Source organism: Amblyomma mixtum, chromosome 5 (assembly GCF_055824585.1).
Source record: "Amblyomma mixtum isolate Tamu chromosome 5, ASM5582458v1, whole genome shotgun sequence".
Classification (NCBI taxonomy): Eukaryota; Metazoa; Arthropoda; class Arachnida; order Ixodida; family Ixodidae; genus Amblyomma; species Amblyomma mixtum.
The window spans coordinates 60,963,966-60,983,466 of record NC_143016.1 but is presented as its reverse complement, the minus strand read 5'-3'; the positions used below and the strand labels follow the sequence as shown (position 1 = coordinate 60,983,466).

The window sequence follows — 19,501 nt, the reverse complement described above, 5'->3', positions numbered from 1 at the left end:
ACGGGATGTGTTGTCTCACTGTGCTGCTTTGGGTGTCGTGCGGGCTTGACCCACCACAGCAGCTGCCACCACAAGCATCATCATCATCATCTTCATCTCTGCAGCCACGTGTGCGACAACAAAGGTGTATCATCTCTCCACGTGGTGAGCATTAATTCGTCCCAATCTCCATGCATCTGCGCGCTGGAACAGCGGGACTCAACTTCTGCATGCATCCAGCTCTGGCTCCTTTGCTGCTGGCTGAAGGCATTGAACATCCGAAGCAAAGCTTCCGGGTCCACTTTTGAAAACATGTTATAGTAGTGGTGCAAAGCCCATTTTTGCTGCAATCAATGCAGTCACTGGCTTTGCGGACCTCGGTGTCTGTGTGCTACTACTTGTTTGGAAGGAGTATGTGATCACAAAGTAATTAAAGCAAAAAAAGGAGGAGGGGGACATTATGCTGCAGAAACAGCATCAATGGACAGACACCACAGTGGGCATTCTGCAGCGTTTTTGCAGTTGTCAATACTTAATTGTTATTGGTGATTGCAGCTCCTTTGAATTATTTTTTTTTTCTTGTGGTTCAGTTCCTGTGCTGGTGCTGTGTGATCATCGTTTGAAATTAAATTTCTGAGTGTTGAAAAAAAAAAAAAACCACTAGTGGCATTCGGCATGCCACTGTCTTTTTTTTTTTTTTTTACAAGGGACCCTGTGTTTTATAATGCATTTGTGTTCTTGTTTAAATTTTGGTCTGTCTGTCACCACCTTATTTATTGCCTTGCTCTTGATTCTTTCATTTACATCATTACTTTAGTTTTCGGAGTGGAAAAAGCTTGTTTTGTGACTTGTGAGCATGTTTACTAGCTGGCAAATATGCTGTTCCTGATCAGCAGTGAATGAATTGATGCATAGAATGTAATGTAGGCTTTCTGTTGTGTTGTTATTGCTGTTATGACTATGAATTGACTACAAAAGCTGCTGCTGTACTTTCTTGACATTTCTAATTGGTCTCCCATCATCCCATCAGAAGCTGAACTTGGGGTGGAGGGGGGACATTATGTGTACCTGTGCATGTATAACACTCCTGTGGTGACGTTTGGACCAAGTTCTGGTTTCAGGCTTCCTGCAGTGGATTTATTTTTGTGAATCATTACATCGGCCTTAGCCTGCTTTATTTTTTTTTTGCACTAAAATAGTGAACTGCTTTGTAAATAGCATGTAATTGCAATGAACTTTGTGACAGGTCTTACAAGACCACTTTGACATTAAAGGTCCCTTATTTTACAATTCTCTGCTACATCCCTGTTGAAGCACTGTCTTGGTTTTCAAAATAAGGAAAAGGAGGCTTTAGTTTTCCTATTTTTATGGCTTTTCCTTGCAGTGCACAACCCTTGCCTCTTGCCTTTTAATTTGAGAGCTTCCTTTCTTTAGAAGAAGCCTTAGCTTCAGTTCCATGTTTGCTTTACAGTTGAGATGCTTAAAAAGGCAGGAGAGCCCTCGCTAAGTAACTGATACCTCAGTTTTGTTAAAATTTCAAAATTTCTCGCATTTAAGGGAAGGACTTGAAAGTGAAAAATATAGTTGGTACAGAAAGCAGAAATGTTGATATAGGCTCAGAGTTTTATTATAACTTCCAAGAATTGTGAAATTACATGAAGAAAATTTGTAGCAGACACAGTTAACATATGGTTATTGGTATTGATCGCAGGGCTCTTAAAATTGTTGAAATTAAATTTAAAAGTAGTAAAATTTTCCAATTTGTAAGTGATCTGCAGAAACTTGGTTGCATAAATTGAAGTTTGGCTGCAATCGGTCATTGGATTTCAAGTTGGTTTTTAAGTGCAATGCTCTCGATCCACATCAGTTTAGTAACTATAGATTACTTTTCCATTCTGGTTTAAAGTATAGAAGCTTGCCTCTTGCTGCTTAGGGCATTATCTGCCCAGCTTGTATTGTAAAAAAATAGTAATTTGAAAGCATGTCCCTTAATACACCCAAATTATGGCAGCACTACTACATAGAATGTAAACTTCGTTTTGAACCGGTGCTAGGTCCAGTCATGGGAGGTCCTGCAGAACCATTCGTCACCTATTTCTGCATTCCTTTTAATCTGAATAAAATTTTTTTGGGGGGCCATTTGGTGTGATTAGAACAGCGGAGAGGATGGAACATCGATGAAAATACAAAAAACAAACAAACAAAACAACTGAAGGATTTTATTCTGAGAAGGAAAAGTCATAGGAAGGAGAGTAAAGGGGAAGAGTATAAGAAGAAAAAAACGGGCAGGTTGCGCACTCGTGTTCAATAGAAAATCTTTTTCAGTATAAAAATTTAATCATGTAAAGAGGTAACAGATCATCATCTCTATAGTAGTTAATAATCATATTTTACTGGACTTCACGTGTACACATTCTGCCCTTTCTTTTTTTTTTTTTCACTCTTGCCCCTTGATTCTCCTTTCTGTGTATTTCCTTTCTCGTTGTAAAAGGCTTTTTCTGCTATTTTACCCTGCATTCTGCATCTTTCCTTCGGTGTTATGCCCTTTGTGCTGCTTTATTCTGTCCATTGTTTTCAGTCAGCCACCATTCTTCGTGCCGCTTTCATGTCACTGTAGCCTGTTTTCACCGTAGAATATAAAATGCCAGCATTGGCTGGTTCTTCTTGCACAAAAGTAATATAGAGAGTGCATTGTCCTGTAAATCACAAAAAATGAAGGTGATAGAGATGCAGTACAAGAATACATGACTAAACGTAAAACTTCTGTGCTCTGCACTGCACATCTTATATTAATACTGCCCCTGTTGCTTCCAGCATGCTTAAAAAAGCCTTCAAAGTAAAAAAACTGCCACCATCTGAAGAAAATTGTTTCATGGCCCCTTGGATTCAAATACTGTCAAGAGCACTGACTGTTCTTACCAACAATGCAGTAAAAAGGAGGTTGGGGTCTTATCAGTTGTTATATGACAGTGTACCTGCAAAGGAAAAATTTTAGAGATTGCTGTAGTTATGAAGATGTTTCTTGGGATAGTGCACTAGGGTTATTGGTCAAGAAAATATGTAAAAAAGTGTGTTTACATCACACTGCAGATCACTGAACATAGCTGTAGCCAGCATGAAGTCTTATATTGAAGCAACAGAGTTAAATCTGAAGAACTCTTGTTGCCACTTAGTGTCTGTAATAGGAACAATCTGCTCTTAATGTTCTACCAGGGTAAATCGAAGTGCTGATTTTTTATATGAAACAGAGTTTATCCAGATTTTGTACACTCACCCTAATGAGCAACTGACATGATTTCTGTTTTGTGGGTAAAGATGCACCTCTAGTATGTGATTCACCACAGGCTTCCCATTGATGTCACATTGTGAACTTAAATACATACTCTAACTCATTTGGATTTCAGATTATGCCAGTAGCATAGCCATGTGAAACATGTGAAAAGAGAGAATGTGTTACAAATGGCCAGACAATCCCTTGAGGCAGTAATTGACATTGTGTGTTATGCACCTTTTCTTCACCCTGTTTTGTTGCTCTGTGTGCGATATCTGCACTCCTGCAGTTTTGCTTCAAGTGTTACATAGTGTAACAAACATTTTTCAAGTGTTTTGATCTCTTTTTGCCTGCCACTGCTGATGCTTCTTATAACTTATTGGTACACGTGTAGGTCATAACTATCTTTTCTTGTCAGCCACAAGGCTGTACCAAAATCAGAAGAGAAACTTGTGGATTTTTCTTGTTACTTTCTTTGCATGAAAAGGTAGGCTTTTATTTTAAATTCTTTGTAATGATGAATTGTGCACTGTGTGCATTGTATTATAATTAGCAGGCACTTGGTTTGCATTTTATTGTGGCAAATGGAGAATGTCTCTTGTTTCTTGAATCTGAAATGTCGTAAAGGAAAGTTAACTGCGTAGTTCGCAATGCTATTTCATTGCAAACTCTGTGTGCGGTTTATGTGTGTGCACAACTTTAGGTCTTTGACTCCGGAATTCCATATTGTTGGGTGACTGGGCATTTGATGGAGGGCTTTACTTTGAAGCGTGTGACATAGCATTGTATCATCTACATGTTTTCTTTTTTCGTCAAACCTTCTATCATCTACATTACCTTTGCATTGAGCAATTTGCAAAGAACTGAACGTAGCTTTCATTGTGAAGAACATTAGTACAGGGTGACAGCAAGACACAAAGCAAAATGCTGGTTTGTGTCTCTTTGTGTATTGTCTTGTCATTTTGTCTGCAGAGGGTGAGGCTTACTTGAGAGAAAGGCAAGTGGTTTGTCTAAAGGATCATCATGTTGCACGCTACTCTGCGCTGGTGGTCATTTTGTCTAAACACTCATGTTGTTAAGGGGGTGCCTGACACGCATTTCAACCCATTCCTGCGTTACTGTTTCCTGCCATCTTTTCATGGCTTCTTGTGTCACAGAGCAGCTTTTACTTTCTTTTGCACCCCTCATGGTTGAATGTGTGAAACTTTCAGGTAAAGCATGCAAAGTCCTTTTGGGCTAGCATTTGAAATGGTGACGTAATCGCCGACGGCCTTCAAGCTTCTTCGCAGCCCACAACACCAAGTTGGGGGCACATGATGACGCCATCGAAGTCGAAGCCCAACGCATAAATGCCTGCTTTGAAGAAAAAAAAACCAACGCCACAGAAGGCAAAGCCCGCCGAGTGTAGTTTGGCAGCATCCAATGAGGCACTGCAATGTGTGGCTGACAGCAGCTGTAATTTGAAATCATACCTTCTGTGACATCATGCTGAACTTCCCCGCACTCCTCCAGTGCTTTAAGGAGAAGCGCAAAATTTAGTCATCGAATACGTCACTATATTAAATGCTAGTGCAAAAACACTTGGCATGCTTCACCTACAGCCTATATAGATTTGAATCCTTGAATATTGCGAAATTCTCAAAAAGTGATGCAGTTGCCCTTTAAAATGCCCCCACAGTCTGGTTGCCCTGCAGAACAAAAGAGAAGAGCATGTCTCTAAAGGTGATGCAAAAAGCAAGCTGTAAAGATATAACATGGTGGCGTGAAATATAGGCCATGTGTTTGGAGTACTGCACATGGTGTATGGGGCCTATTGTTGTCCCTTCTAGCATGCTGGCAGTGGTGAGAGGGAAAGCCTCAAGGGCAAAATAATGGCAGCTTTGAGAAAAATCTCTTAAACGTGGCTGCTTTCATAGCTTCCATTGTTTAGTTCTCCATGGACTCAAAAGTGGCTGAAAAGTGGTTTGATGGTGGGCACTTGGAGCAATTTTCTTGAGAGTTAAAAAATAGCAATGACTGGCAGGGAGGACAGATTGCATTGATGTTGCATGGGGTCACCGCTAAGGGTACAGGAGGGGCACAAGGCTGGAAGCATGGCAGTGCATTCTACAAGTGGGGTAGCTCATGGTTCGAGTCTAGCTAGTGCAAGAGAGGATTCAAAGTGGCAGAGCTGCTGGAAGGGGGACATTGCAGGAGTGTGCTGCCTTTTCAAGGTGCACAGGAATGCTCTGATGCTAGTAAGTTAACACATTTGACAACCTTTAAGGCAGCAGTGAAGTTAGGCACAATCTTTTCAGGCCGCTTTAGGTAATAGAAATTGTTGGCTGGATGCCAAAGTCTTGATTCTAGTGAAGCACTAAGTAGAAGGCAAACAGGCTTTTCAAAAGAGAGTATCTTTGGTTTCATAGTTCTTTATGTGTGTGCGCCTGCACTAGGCTAACAAAATGGGTTCAGCTTAAGTTAATTACAATGCAGCGAGCTATGGAAAGAAAAATGATAGGTGTAATGTTGATACCCCAAGTGGGCAGAGTGGGTGAGGGAAAAAATGTGGATTAATGACATCCTAGTTGAAATCAAGAGGAAGAAACGGGCTTCGGCAGGGCATGTAATGCAAAGGCAAGATAACCGCTGGTCCTTAAGGGTAACGGAATGGATTCCAAGCGTAGCAGTGGGCGGCAGAAAGTTAGGTGGGCGGATGAGATTATGAAGTTTGCGGGGATACGGTGGCTGCAGGTGGCAAAGGACAGTTATTTGGAGAGTCATGGTCGAGGCCTTTGCCATACAGTGGGTGTAGTCTGGCTGATGATGATGATGATGTGCTTGTTCAACAAAATTCTTTTTGCATATATATTTGCAATGCATTGAACACGTGTTTCGAGAGTTTTAGATATTATGAGATAACTATGGTGCACCCTAGTGCCCTGATTTTAATCCTTCATTGACTCTTGGTAGCTGCGATATTGCATTGTGGAGTTGCTTCGAGTCATGAAGGCCTCACTTTGGCGAGAGCAAAATGTGAAAGTGGCTATGTATGATGATTGATCTCTATGCATTATTTTAAAGTGTACACTGATTTTCTGTTGAGTTGTTTTCTAATATTTGCATCCTAACTCGAATGTTTGCTTGGGTCATAATTCCATGTGTGGGATTAATTTAATTCACTCATATTGATCGTGCATCCCTTTTCCGTGATTCGCTTCAATGCTGTTGAATTTACATATTTTCATTGCAGGTTTGCAGAGTGTCTGCCTTAAGCAACTTGTGCGTTTAGCGCGGTCAAATTCTATGAAATAGTGCTGACGCATTAGTTGCATTTATAAGAGATACAGAGCTATTTTGCTGCAGCGTATTTTGGCATGTCTCATTGTGACAAAACATCAGATTGCATGTGTGAAAAGTTTTTTACTCATAATAAATTATGTATGCTGTGATGTCTCTACTGTCTCATTGCATGAACTGTGCAATTATCTCTCTCTGGCAAATCCTTCATTGCCTGTGGAGCTGATGTGGCAGTCAGTCTCTGGAGTGGCCACTGCATTTGAATTAGTGCATCATCACTGGTTCGAGTTGAGGAGTTTAAAGTTTTAAGTAGAGTATGGTAAGAAACGGAAAATGTGGTGGAAGTAAATTCAGAAAAGGCAGTCAATTCAGCACGCCACCCATGGAGACTAAACGTTATAACTGCACAAACTGAGCAGCTAAGATCGCAGGAAACTACTGACTGTAGGAGTTGTATTGGCCTTTGACAGGGTCCAGGTGGTAAAATACGCCAGCGCACAGCGCAAAGCTAGGTTTTTAAATATCGCTGTACGGTGTAGGCGGAAAATACTTTTCAGTCGGACTTTTTATGAATTGAAATGCGCGAATGCTCCTAGTATGTCACGCTGTCAAGCCACACATTCTCTCATTCCTTAGTGACACTCAAAAGCTTTCTTTTTTTTTTTCTGTTCGGCATCAGGCAGAAGAACAAAGAGGAGGAAGACCAAGCCTCAATTACCAGGAGCTCGCTCATTTAGAGGGCTCGCGCTGCTCGTGGTCGCGCCGTTTAGTTCCACTACCCCCGCCATGGCCGACGGCATCTGCAACGCTCTGCCCCGTCAACAACCGCAACAACTCCAGACCATCGCGGAGCCCGCTATCGAATCCGCCACGGAGTCGGTCGCAGAGTCCGGCTCGGAGTACACGTCCAGTCCGCCACCAGAGCAAAACAACGTTCAGCCGCGCCGGAGTGTCTGGGCCGCGCTCCTCTGGATGCTCACGGTCGCCACGACGGGCCTCCTGCTTATCTCCGTCGTCGTCACCGCCTTCGTCACGACCACGCTGCTCGTGCCAAACATCGACGTCCGCAGCACCTTCGGCCAACCTCCGCCTGTGGGCCTCGGCGACGTTGCCGCCCTGCCGCCGCCCGACGTAGAAGCGCCCCCCTCGGACGCGTCGTCCAGTAAGCGCCTGATGAACGCAGCTTCGCATGAAACCAAGATTTGCGACTCGACGGAGTGCGTGGAGCAGGCGCGGCTTCTGCTGCACCAGATCGACTCGAACCGAGACCCTTGCGACGACTTCTACTCGTACGTCTGCGGCAACTGGGCACTATCGCAGCATCCGGCCCCGGGCGCTGAGCGATTGTCTGTCGACACCATTATGGTGGAGGGCTACGCTGACTTCCTGGCTGCCGGGCTGCGCGACAACGCGACTCGTGGGTTTCCGCAGTTACGCTTCTTACTGGACCACTGCATGGACCCCGAGCCGCTACTGTTCGACAACCTGCTCGCCATGTTCCTGGACGCGACGCACCTACGGCCCTGGATGGTACGCGCACCGTCTTCTCAGTCGCGCAGGCAGCCTTCGGCGGCTGAGGTGTCGCGTAAGTACGGCATTGCCTTCCGGCAGCTGGGCGTGGACGCACTGTTCAAGCCGTCGGTCGTCAAGGGCACGTCGGGCGATAGCAAGCGCTTCGTTGGCCTGGATGAGCCGTCGACGGTGCTGCTACGCGCTCCACTCGAGAAGGACGAGTACGAGCTGGTTCGCACCGGTTTCGAACCTCTGCTGTCCTTTTTCCAGAATCAGACGGACACCGACGTGCTGCGCTTCGAGAAGCGGCTCAATCGGCTTCTGCTGCGACCCCATCTTGACGCTGCCTTGCTTTCGAATGGCAGCACGGTGAAGGTGCGTGACCTGCCCACACTGAGAAATTTCGAGTGGGCCAGCTTCTTGCAGAGCGTGTTTGGCAAAGGGCTGCGGCCGATCACTGCCCGTACCTACATCAAGCTCGGCTCTCCCGAGCACATACTGCGGTTGACTCGCGACAACGAGCTATTGCGCTCGCCTCGAGATCTGCTGGGATACTTGCTGTTTCGCATAACGATGGCTTTGTCGCCGTTGCTGGGTGGCGTCAAGTACCGCAACCAAGTGGCCTCGGTCAGCTGCGCCCGGCACCCGCACTTTGCGCAGGCACTGCCGCAGGCGCATTACTGCCTATGCCTGCTGAACCGATTCGAGCCGAACTTGCCTCTGCACGCGGCTCGCAACATCTCCCGAGCGCGTTTACCCGGTCGCGGCGGCAGCGACGACTTTCTCGAAGACATGGTGTCCACGTTGCGACTCGTGCTCATCGAGCACGTGCTGGTGCGTCTGACGCGGTTCAACAGCGAGCTGAAGGCGCATCTTCTGGACCGGCTGAACAGCATCTCGTGGGAGGCGCTGTCCCCTCGTGCCTTGCAGAACGTGAGCTCACGGATCGCGTATCTGGACGGCATCTACTTGAGCAACGCGCGCACCTCGACGGCGCAATTCTTCTACACCTGGATCCGCAAATCGCTCGAGAAACGGCTCCTGACGCGTATGAGTTCGCGCACTCCCTATCCGGGCTGGACGGGTGGCTTCCTGACTGCCGAGGGCCACATGGAGCCGCCTTTCGAGAAAGTGGAGATCCCGCTACCGGTCTTCGACTTGTTCGTCAAGGATGACCCCGCGCTGCGCCCTCTTCAAATGGCGCGAGCAGCACCCAGGATATACCAGGCAGTGTTTCGCGCCATCTACCACTGGGTCTTCAACTTCGAGTTCTCGGCCAACACGGGGGCAGAGTGGCGCAGCCACAGCCTAGCGCAGAGTATGCAAAACTTGAGACTCTGCCTGGAACAGCAGTACGGCTCGCTGTCTTGGCCCGAGAAAGACGCGCCGCTGAATGCGTCGCGGACCTCGTGGTCTGACCTGTGGGACGTCCTGTCGCTGCGGCCCACCCTGGACGCGTTCATGCTGTACGCCAATCGCGTGTCGGCTGACTACCGGCTCGCGTTGCTGGAACGTTGGAACGCGAGCCAGTTGTTTTTCGTGTTCTACGCCTCCAACTTCTGCGAGAAAAGCCACTGGCGCTTCCTGCGTGAGACGGCAGCCCAGGGACCACGCAGCCCGGCCTGGTACCGCGTTAACGGGCCTCTTCGCAACGCGCCCGAGTTCGCGGAGGCCTTCGGTTGCAAACGAGGGTCGTTTATGAACCCGATGAATAAGTGTATTCTGTCTTCGTGAAGAGCAAAGGATTCGTCGGGGACAGTTCTCTTTGACCATCTACCTTTACTCGCGGGCGCGCTTTCATTTTTTAATTATTTATCTTCGCAAAAATCTTGTCCCTGTGCTGCCTGAGACTGAATAAGCCAAAAATTGCACCAATGTGTCTTCACCATATATTACATTGGTTTGTGGGAATGTAGAAGAATGCGAAATTTAATGACTGAAGCCATGTGGTTTACTTTTATAGAGTTCATTAGCTTTCTCGTGAGATTTTTTATTTTTCTGTGCCAGCTCATATGCCTACTTTCGTCAGCATTAAATGTGGTCACAGCTTGTAGCACTGTCCACGAGGCCTTGCCGATTTGTGGTTTCAGTGGGGCTGTCGCTTTGCGGTACCATCATGTGGACGTAACTGTGTGGCTGAGCTGACATCGGACCGTACACGAACTGACCTTGCGACACATCTTGCCTAACATTGTTTGCCCCCCCCCCCCCCCCCCCCCCCTCTCGCTGTTTGCCCTCCTTTTGTACACTCATTACGTCCGTGATGTTGCGTCCGTGGTGATCGATTTGCTGGAACAGTGTCACGGTTATAAAAGTTTCACCTTCTGTTTCTTTTCCGAGCGCACTTCAGAGCGACCATGAGTCGCGGGTGGCGTAACGGAGGGCGTTGCACTTGCCCCTGTTGCGTTCACATCACGTTGCGTGCATGCAGGCAGTTCAGGCGAGGTTGCGCCGCTTCGGGTTCACCCTCTGATGTATTACGAAAGGCCGCATGCCGTGGAGTACGTACAGGGTGCGGCCGTTGGGTTCGATTGGACATAATCGTGACGCATGGGCGTTCGTTTTAGTTGTCTTCTAGGTGGTGGTGGTACAGCGAACACACCGTGTACCGGAGGAAAGAAAGGCTTCACCTGCGCGAATGTGCCATATTTATCGGCGTACTATAAACATTAACGAAACGTGACAAGTGGTCAGTAGAAGTTTGAGCAGCAAAATGAATTTTTTTTTTTTTTGGGGGGGGGGGGGGGGGGATGAGGGAATTTGGAAAGCTCAAGCTGTTCATTTGAAGTAAAAACGAAGCGCGTTTATATTCCTTCTGCGCAATCATTTTTGTCTTTCAGTATGTTTCTATTGCGCTGTTCGATGTTAACATGGTGCCAGTAGGAAGTACATTTCTTTAAGCGCAGCACGAAAGACATGGAATGGGCTGAACGGCAGGCAACTACGTCCAGTCTTCTAACGCTGCCTTTAACCTGTGAAAATGAGCCAAAAAAAAAAATGTATTGTTACGTATGGCATGCCATGCATGGATATTTTCGGCATTAGCCTCAATCTAAAGCGATTTTAGTCCAGCGTTTCCCGACTTGCTATTGTTCCTTATATTATTATTGTTGTCCTCAAGATAATCGCTCGTACCCACTGTGAGGGATTGACCGAGAGACAGGCGGCGACTGACAGGTGCTCAAAGCGTTAAAAGATGAAATAAAATGAGAAAAAAATTTAAACGAATAATGAAAACAAAACAAAATAATTACAAGAAGTAAATAAATAAAAGAAATTCAGATTTGTTGATAAAAATAAACTAATCAAACACTGCGAGATCGGTGACTGAAGGAGGGAACCAGGCTAAATGTGCCGTGTATAGGAAGCTTTGATTGCAGATAAATTTTGAACAAGAGCTTAGGGCGGCAGCCGTTTCGAGTTCCTTATAACCCTGCCTCATCTCTAAAGGCTGGCAAGGGGACAAAAAAAAAAAGAAGAAACCTTCAACGCATCGAACTCAGGCTAAAGGCTGTACAAGCTACGCATTAGATTTCTTTCATATATTTATATGATGACATACATTTGCATATGTGGAGACGTCCAACGCATAAGACAGCAGGATTCGCATATATCGAATAGATTGGTCGGATATCCTTTCCCCAAGATTCTCGCTTCAGTAAAGTCGAGCACGACGCCGGGAGAATGTTTATACCCACTGGAAAAAAACTAAAAAAAAAACAGCGGGTACCTTGTGGCACTGGAGATCGAATCCAGCGCCTCCGGCGTGCGAGGCGAATGCTCGATCACTAGGCCACCACTGTAGTTAATAAAGTGCCACAAATGCGCTTTACCACACATGGCGGATTTGGAGCTTCGACGCATCGGTGACTCGTCGAAGGGCGGCATTTATCGGTATGTGCCTTCGCATACATTGCATATATTTACATGTATTCGCATATGATGTCTATTCCAGCCGCATTTTGACAGTATGGTTTTGAACATTCTTTGAACATTATTCTTGGTCTCATTTATGTGGTTCCTTAGGGTAACGAGGTGAATTATAAGAGGAGGCAAGCCTAGCGGGAGACCATTGAGAACTATGGATTTTACGGAGTTAAGGAGCCCGCAGATGGCACACTATACAGGGTTAGTTGGTGGGATATGAAGAGACGTTTGTCCTGCAGTATAGATTGTAGTTAAGCTTACCATGAAGCTAATGATGAAGAATCATTTATGTCTCTGTTATTAAGCATTCATATCCCATTTATATCTTCAAGATGAAAAGTTCTCTTGTCGAAAGGTTGGCTAGCGAACGGAGGCTTCCTTTTATTATACTTTTATAATTTTATTTAACCTTTACTACCACTGCCATGCGATCTAACAGCTCACCACGCTGTTTTCCAACCTGTCATCTCGCGTCGTCAGGTTTGTGGTGGTCGTCCTCCCACGAAACGCACATATAAGGTACTTGCATGTCACCGCCGCTTACGATCACTCGGCTTTCTCGTCCGACACGCCATTCCTTCCATGTTCTTTAAATTGGGAGAGCTGGACGGTGTCACCACCAGCCCTGGCCGTGCGCCTAGCGTGGCACTTCTTCTATAGTGCCAAGCCCAGTAACTGCCACTTCGCCTTCGTCTGTAATTTCCACAACCCGGACGTGTGCCGTACAATAAAGGACTTCCACTCACTTTCTGTCTCTCATCCGTCAATCGAGGTCCTTCATTACTGTCCCAAGAGCTGATCAGTGTCTCCCCGTTTGGTCGTTTGCTACTGATCAAAGGCTTTCTAGGGGGTTTCGTAAAATTGGTCAAGTCGGTTTCAGTATTCTTGAAATAGGAGATAAAGGAATAAGTGCAGAGGTGGACATTGGAACACGCCGTCTTAAATTTAATTACAGGGTTCGAATATAAGCTCCCGGCTTGCCACCGTTCGTGCAACTAGAATATCCTGTCATCCTAACCAGTAAGTATAAGTGTCGCAATTTATTCGGTGCTTTAAAGCTTGCGTATAAAACAGACTTTAGTAGCGTTTTTTTTTTCTAATTGTACTATACTGCATGTTCACCAGAAGGACTTTTCGCGCACTAATTACCATGGCATCTGCTCACTTTTTATATATTTTTTGTAAACGTTGGATTCTGTATCCGTAAACCACTTATCAAATTAAACGGCTTGAATTTACCGCAGTAAACTGATTCCTCAACAAGAATAATAAACTGCTACGATGCAGCTTTTCCAGAAGAAACGATCGTTTCTTTTTCCTCGTTGAGATTTCCTACTTCCAAACGAGAGTGTATAATGCTGACAAAAATGTACAAATGAAAACAAATCTGCTAGAACCCACACAACACCAATGTAAGCATAAGCACCTAAGTCAATACTCTGTGCGATGTAAAGCGCGCATATAATGACAAAGCAGCGCGGAGGCGTCGCGGGGGAATTCGCAGTACCGAGCTTGTTTAACGGGCGGTTTTTTTCTGTATACATGATGCAAACACTTTGTGCTGTATGGTGCGAAAAAGCGCTAGAAGAAAGAACGTGTGATGAATAACTTTTTTACGCAGGTGTTTGCGTCGATATCCCGATATTCAAATGATTCCCCTGCAAAACACGCGAAGGGTAACAGCGTGCATCGCGATGAACAAAAATAAACAAAAACAAAACCGCACGATAAATTGTGCTGGGCACGGGAGCGGTGGGGGAAATGCTTTATCCGATTTGTTGGCCTAATAACAAATGGATGGCACTTACCCACGCTGGGGGTTCGGAACCAAATACTTGTTCCCCAGGCTTCTCCTCGACACTCGCTTGGCATTGACAGTTTATAACCTACAAAACTAAGCTAAAGTCTCGGGAAATCAGCCTATTGCGGGCAGTAGTTGTTGCAGGCCCAAGTCCTACATTCACGAGCTGTGTTCTGCGAGGAGGCAAGCGTTTCGAAAAATCTTAGGTTTATTTTTATTTGAACAAAAAAAAATCAAGACAGCTACGCTTTTTATGGTGTCATCGACCTTCGGTGCGTCACTTATTTCTTCTATGTTTTGTAAAGGGACGGCGACCTCATCGATGAATAGAAGTGCTGTATAGTAATCACTGCGAAAGTGTAAGGGTGTAGCACTCGAATTTAGGTAAGCTGCGTTTGAATGCGCTGAATAAATCTAAATTGATTGCATTTCATTTTGATGAATTTCACTAATTGTGTATTTCATGATACTTGCTTCATAAAACAATTTATACAGCGCTCAGTTTTATTTATAACACGGCGTACTTCCAGTAAACAAGGTGAAAACAACTACAACAAATTTTCGGCAGCTTTTTTGCTCAACCCTTTCAGTCCTCAATATTTTTGTGCAATCCTGGATTTTTTCGTTGTCTTGCTTGGCTACTTTACCAGCGATGTCACCGAAAAAGTACAAAGATATTGCGCTCACGCCGGGTATTCAATAATGTAAACGTGTATTTGTGTGAGGACGCCAGGGTCCAGTGATGTTCTACTCACGGCTCTTTGCACACTAATATTCTGATGTGACGAAAATGACGCCTTTATACTTGAGCAAAACTGAAACTGAGGGCAGCAATTAGCGTGCAAGAGAAGCCTTTAAGCAGGTTTCTTTTCTTCAGTTCCTCCAAGCCCCCATATCTGTACATTCTTTCTTCCAGTTGATCCTGAGTGCCCGGTACAACCTTCCAGCTTGCACAGTTTCTACTTCGTGACTGCAAATACCCAGCGGCCGATTAGCCGCCGCGGTGGCTCAGTGGTTATGGCACTCGACTGCTGACCCGAAAGACGCGGGTTCAGTTCAGTTCAGTTTTACCTTAAAAGTCCCCCGTAGGGGCATTACATAAGGGGTGGGTTTTTATACAAACATTAAGGATCATGGTAAACAGTTATTGAAAAAATGGTTAGATACAAGTTGCAAAAACGAAGATGGGCAGGTAGCAGAAGCGATGTCGTGGGGAGGGCCGTTAGTCTTTGGCGGTTCGGTAAAAAAATGAAGCAGTGAAGGTGGTGGCACGGGCACGTGGGCGCGCAACTTGAAGTGGATGGCTGGTTCGATATGATATGCGTGCTGCGTCTGTGGTGTATGGTGCTTGATTAAGGGACGAAAAGAAGGGAAGAAAAAAGATCCCGGCTGCGGTGGTCGAATTTCTATGGAGGCGAAATTCTAGAGGCCTGTGTACTGTGCGATTCGGTGAACGTTAAAGAACCCCAGGAGGACGAAATTTCCGGAGCCCTTCACTACGTCGTCCCTCATAGCCTCAGCCGTTTTGGGACGTTAAACCCCATAAACCAAACCGATTCGGTTGTACCAAACAGCCTCTACCGTTGACCGCCCAAAAAGCTGTCTTTTTCGATGGGTGCAGGAAAGGAAATAGTACTTCTCTGTTGCCAAATATTGCTAATAGTTGCCATTGCATCATCTACACTTGCGTTGGATGCGAGAAAGCTAGCCCTTATTATTTACTTTTTGTTCCTCTACTAATGATGATGTCCTCAGGCTGGCTTGATATATACTGCTTCTTCTTCTTCTTCTTCTTCTTCTTCTTCTTCTTCTTCTTCTTCTTCTTCTTCTTCTTCTTCTTCTTCTTCTTCTTCTTCTTCTTCTTCTTCTTCTTCTTCTTCTTCTTCTTCTTCTTCTTCTTCTTCTTCTTCCTCTTCCTCTTCCTCCTCTTCTTCTTCTTCTTCTTCTTCTTCTTCTTCTTCTTCTTCTTCTACCAGCGAAACTTCTTCTTTACTGCTACTTCTTTATTATCTTGACACCTTCTACTTCTCCGAACTTACACCAGGGTGTTTTCCCATAGAGAAAATGGCCTATGGTGCTATCCCACTGCTTTAAATAAAAATGATAGAGCAGTTTTTTGAGCAACCCTTTTCTAGCCTCACTAGCGCGACACGCTAACTACCATGTCCTGACGTCTTCGTATGAGGTCGTATAAATAATGGTACACTATATTTATTACTATAGCAAGGATAAAATTATTTTAGTCGAATTATTCTCTTTAGTAAAGTTGAGAACGTAGACAAAATTATCAGCACGCACACTGAGTGCTTAGGGAATAATTAACGTCAGAACATGCAGATTCCATGGCACCCTCGGTTTGTGTAGTGCGCCGTCCGTTTTTAATCGTGAAGAAAAGCTCAGAGGTGTCAAACGTGAGCCCATATCGATAAGGGAGCCTTTTTGTAGCGATTTAACTTTGTAGGTCTGTGGCTTTCATGGATATAAGGCTTCAAAAAAAAAAAGAAATAGCACTTTGTCCTCATATGAGTACAACTGGATTCAAAGGGACAATTGTATTCGTGTAGTCGAGGCCTGAAACACGAATATTGCCCAGCCCACTATGAAGCACTCCAAATACTTCTGGTTGTAATGAAAGGACTGTGGAATGAGAGTACGAAGGTGCTCAATAATGAATGGTGCAGCTCACTATAGTACCCTAACTGTACATAGCACCCCCCCCCCCTTTCCCCCATACTAACACATGTGGCGCGCCCAGTTCACAGACATTGCCGAAAACAATATCACTCGATGAATAAATACGAAGTATGTTCAAGCGGTAATGTCTCGCAATTTTTTTTATTTGGTATGAAACCAGCTGCCTTCTAACGTTTGTTTTAAAGGAACGCAGCCACTCGTAAAGCTTGTCTCAGGCAATTGACAGCTTCGTCCGGCTTATTTCAAAGCACAAACCCGCATGACCGTCCAGTCATCGTCCAAACAAGGCATTGCTGGAGCTGATCATCACCACAACGAGATTTTGTACGAAAAAAAGCGTTAAATGCGCTTCCTCACTACTACTCGTTTACATAGCTCATTTGAAACAGTCTGTCACACCACAAGCTACTCGCCGAGTGTGTCGTTACGCTGCGCAGTTCCTAGTTCCTGCTCAGCTCCGTAGTCACGAGCCAATTGTCGCATGCGGGCCCGAATCACGCTTCTGAAGCGGTTCTTGCGGGAGATGTTGGGAGCCGCAACGTCTTCTGGGACGACGGTGGGGGGATCTCCCGAACCAACGCGGACTGCCTGCAGGGATGGAGCACTGTGGTGGAAAGTGATGTCACCAAGCGAGTAGAAAGTCCAGACGCAAAGCATCAAGACGCCGACCAGTGACAGAACAAGGAACGTGTGCTGGTTTATCCTTTTCGTCATCTGTGCGCCGCATCTAATCGGCGATCCCCCTTGCGGCTTCTCATTAGGGGCCATGTAACAGGGAGATCGACGCGCTGGAGGGGGTCCGACGTGCTCACTTGCTGGAGGACTGATGTCATCCGCTACATGCGTCGTATTATGGCGTTCGTACTGAAAAATGCCCGAGATGCTCACTTCGTTCTTGAAAATCCACGTTCCATATTGTTGCTGACAGGATTTCTCAACGAGATAGGACCACGAGCTTGGAGTATGCCATGCATCAACCGCAGGCGATGGCGCAGGCGGCACAGGCTGCTTAGACTCGCCGATGACACCCATTGGAAAGAGCTCGCCCGGAGATGGTACATCGGGTCGTCCCTGCTGCTTCGGTTTTAGCGTCCTTGGCTTCGCCGTAGGTCGTGTGCTGTGTGTAGCCACGTTGATGTCAGGCATAGGCACGACACTCATGCAACTGCTAGGGCTTCCTAGTTCGGCTGTGAATTCTTCATCGGTCGTCCATTCGACGTCAGTACTCTCTTCGAGGTGTTGACACGGCTTGGCCGACGCCAGCCTCGTTCTTGGCGCAGGCACTGGAGGCGTTCTTCGCAACTGTTCTTCTGAGTGCGACACATCTTCCGTTGGCTTGTCCAGTACCGGATCCGAATAGGCAGCTTCGGCTAGCTCACGTTCTCTCTCGGCAGCGGCGTTTGCCTCTTGGGTGGCAGTACGCCTGTCAGAGAAGCTCGGTAATGAAATGAAGCAGCCATGGAGTCGCCGTTTCGGATCGCAAAGCGTATCCCTTGTTGGCAGTGTGGGGCACGTTGAACGACGGGCAGCCATTTTTGGTAAGTTTTTGTCTTCCTTGTCTTCGGAGTGTGAACCCACCGTTGTCTTATGCCAGGTTGCACTGTGAAGCCGAGTGAAGATTTTAAGCTAAAATTTGGTGTCCTAAAGGCTGAAAAGGTTTATGGGTGCAGGAGGGGCTTATTTTGCGCGACAAAGGTAAACATTGATCCACTGAATTTCTCCGTATTAATGCCGCGTTTTTAGATATTACTCATCATTCAGTTAGGTAAGGAGCGCGGCAACTTGTTCACCCGTCACTGCTTAAAAGCGCCAATCGAGACAGGTGAATCAACGCCTGTAAAAAAGAAGTCAACGAAAAGGGGCTCAGGTGTTTCTTTTGCGGCCTCGCTGATTGCTAGAAATAAGCGAGGCGGTCAGAGCCGAAACTTGGGCAGTGCAACACACAGAAAATTGGAGAACTGTATATACCGTATTTACTCGCGTAATGAACGCGCTCGCATAATGAACGCGTCCCATACTTTGGCTCTAAAAAGTCTATTTTTCCCTTTCGCGCAATAAACGCAGCACATTATTTTGGCGCATTGTCTGCTACTGATGATAGTGAATGGTAGGAGGCATGTCTTTTGTTGAGCGTCGAAACGTTTACACAATAATGCAAAGCGCCATCTGCCGAATGTCAATACTGCTGTACCTCACCCTACGGGATGAAGAGTCAATAAGAATGTTCCACGAGGAATCCGAGAGCCAATACGAGACGTTTCAGGGAAGACTAAGTAATTTTCAAAAATATAATTTTTTAGGTAAAAATATGCGCCATAGTATTACCAATGTTGGCGGACACCGGGAAACCGGTGAATCGTCTTAAGTAGTAAGCTGGTTAACTGATTTCTGATTAACTTTTTAACTATCACTGTTAGGCAACTGGTTGCAATTAGAGAATTGTAGCCGGTCGTTACACGCGGGATGTTCGGCTGCGGCGATGACGTGACGTGGTGGCTGCAGTAGAAGGGATTACCTGTGCCGTGGGGAGTCCGCTTCATTCCGTACAAACAGGATGAAACGATCTAGCATGTTTTCTCGACTGCTGGGACGCATTTTCTTTTCTTTTTTTTTTCCTGGGATGTCCTCCGAAGGACTTTTAAGAAGGATTTTCCGCTTGACACCCACGACATTAGATACCTCCCGATTGAAAACGAGGATGGTGTGCCTTGCGATCTTGTCATGGCTTCGGGATTACGCAGTGTATGGAGGAGCAGGATGGTGGTGCCGATCTTTACGCACGGCCAGTTAGAGAGCATAATAAAGAATCAATTGCAAGGTACACTGAAAAAATCAAACTTTAGGATCCGGCACCTGACTGGCTCCCGTACATTGAAACCTAAAAGAAAATCAGACTATTTTAGCCCTTCTATCTCAGTCACAGGTTGGCTGACGGTTTTTATGCACATAATGTATGATTTTGTCGGCAACAGAAAATAAAAAGCGGCGGTGACATAGTGGTCTAACGTCGTGGCCAGCGTAACTGATCTTTTCACGCT

General features: G+C 45.8%; 1 protein-coding gene across 1 annotated transcript; it reads left to right on the top strand.

The window, feature by feature from the left end:
* Positions 1 to 5: 5 nt before the first annotated feature.
* Positions 6 to 10,102, top strand: LOC149342384 (membrane metallo-endopeptidase-like 1). Its single transcript, XM_089544662.1, has 2 exons — positions 6 to 144; positions 7,209 to 10,102. Exons 1-2 carry the CDS (start codon positions 6 to 8, stop codon positions 9,773 to 9,775), a joined length of 2,706 nt encoding a protein of 901 aa, XP_089400788.1. The 3' UTR covers positions 9,776 to 10,102.
* The last annotated feature ends 9,399 nt before the right edge of the window (positions 10,103 to 19,501 follow it).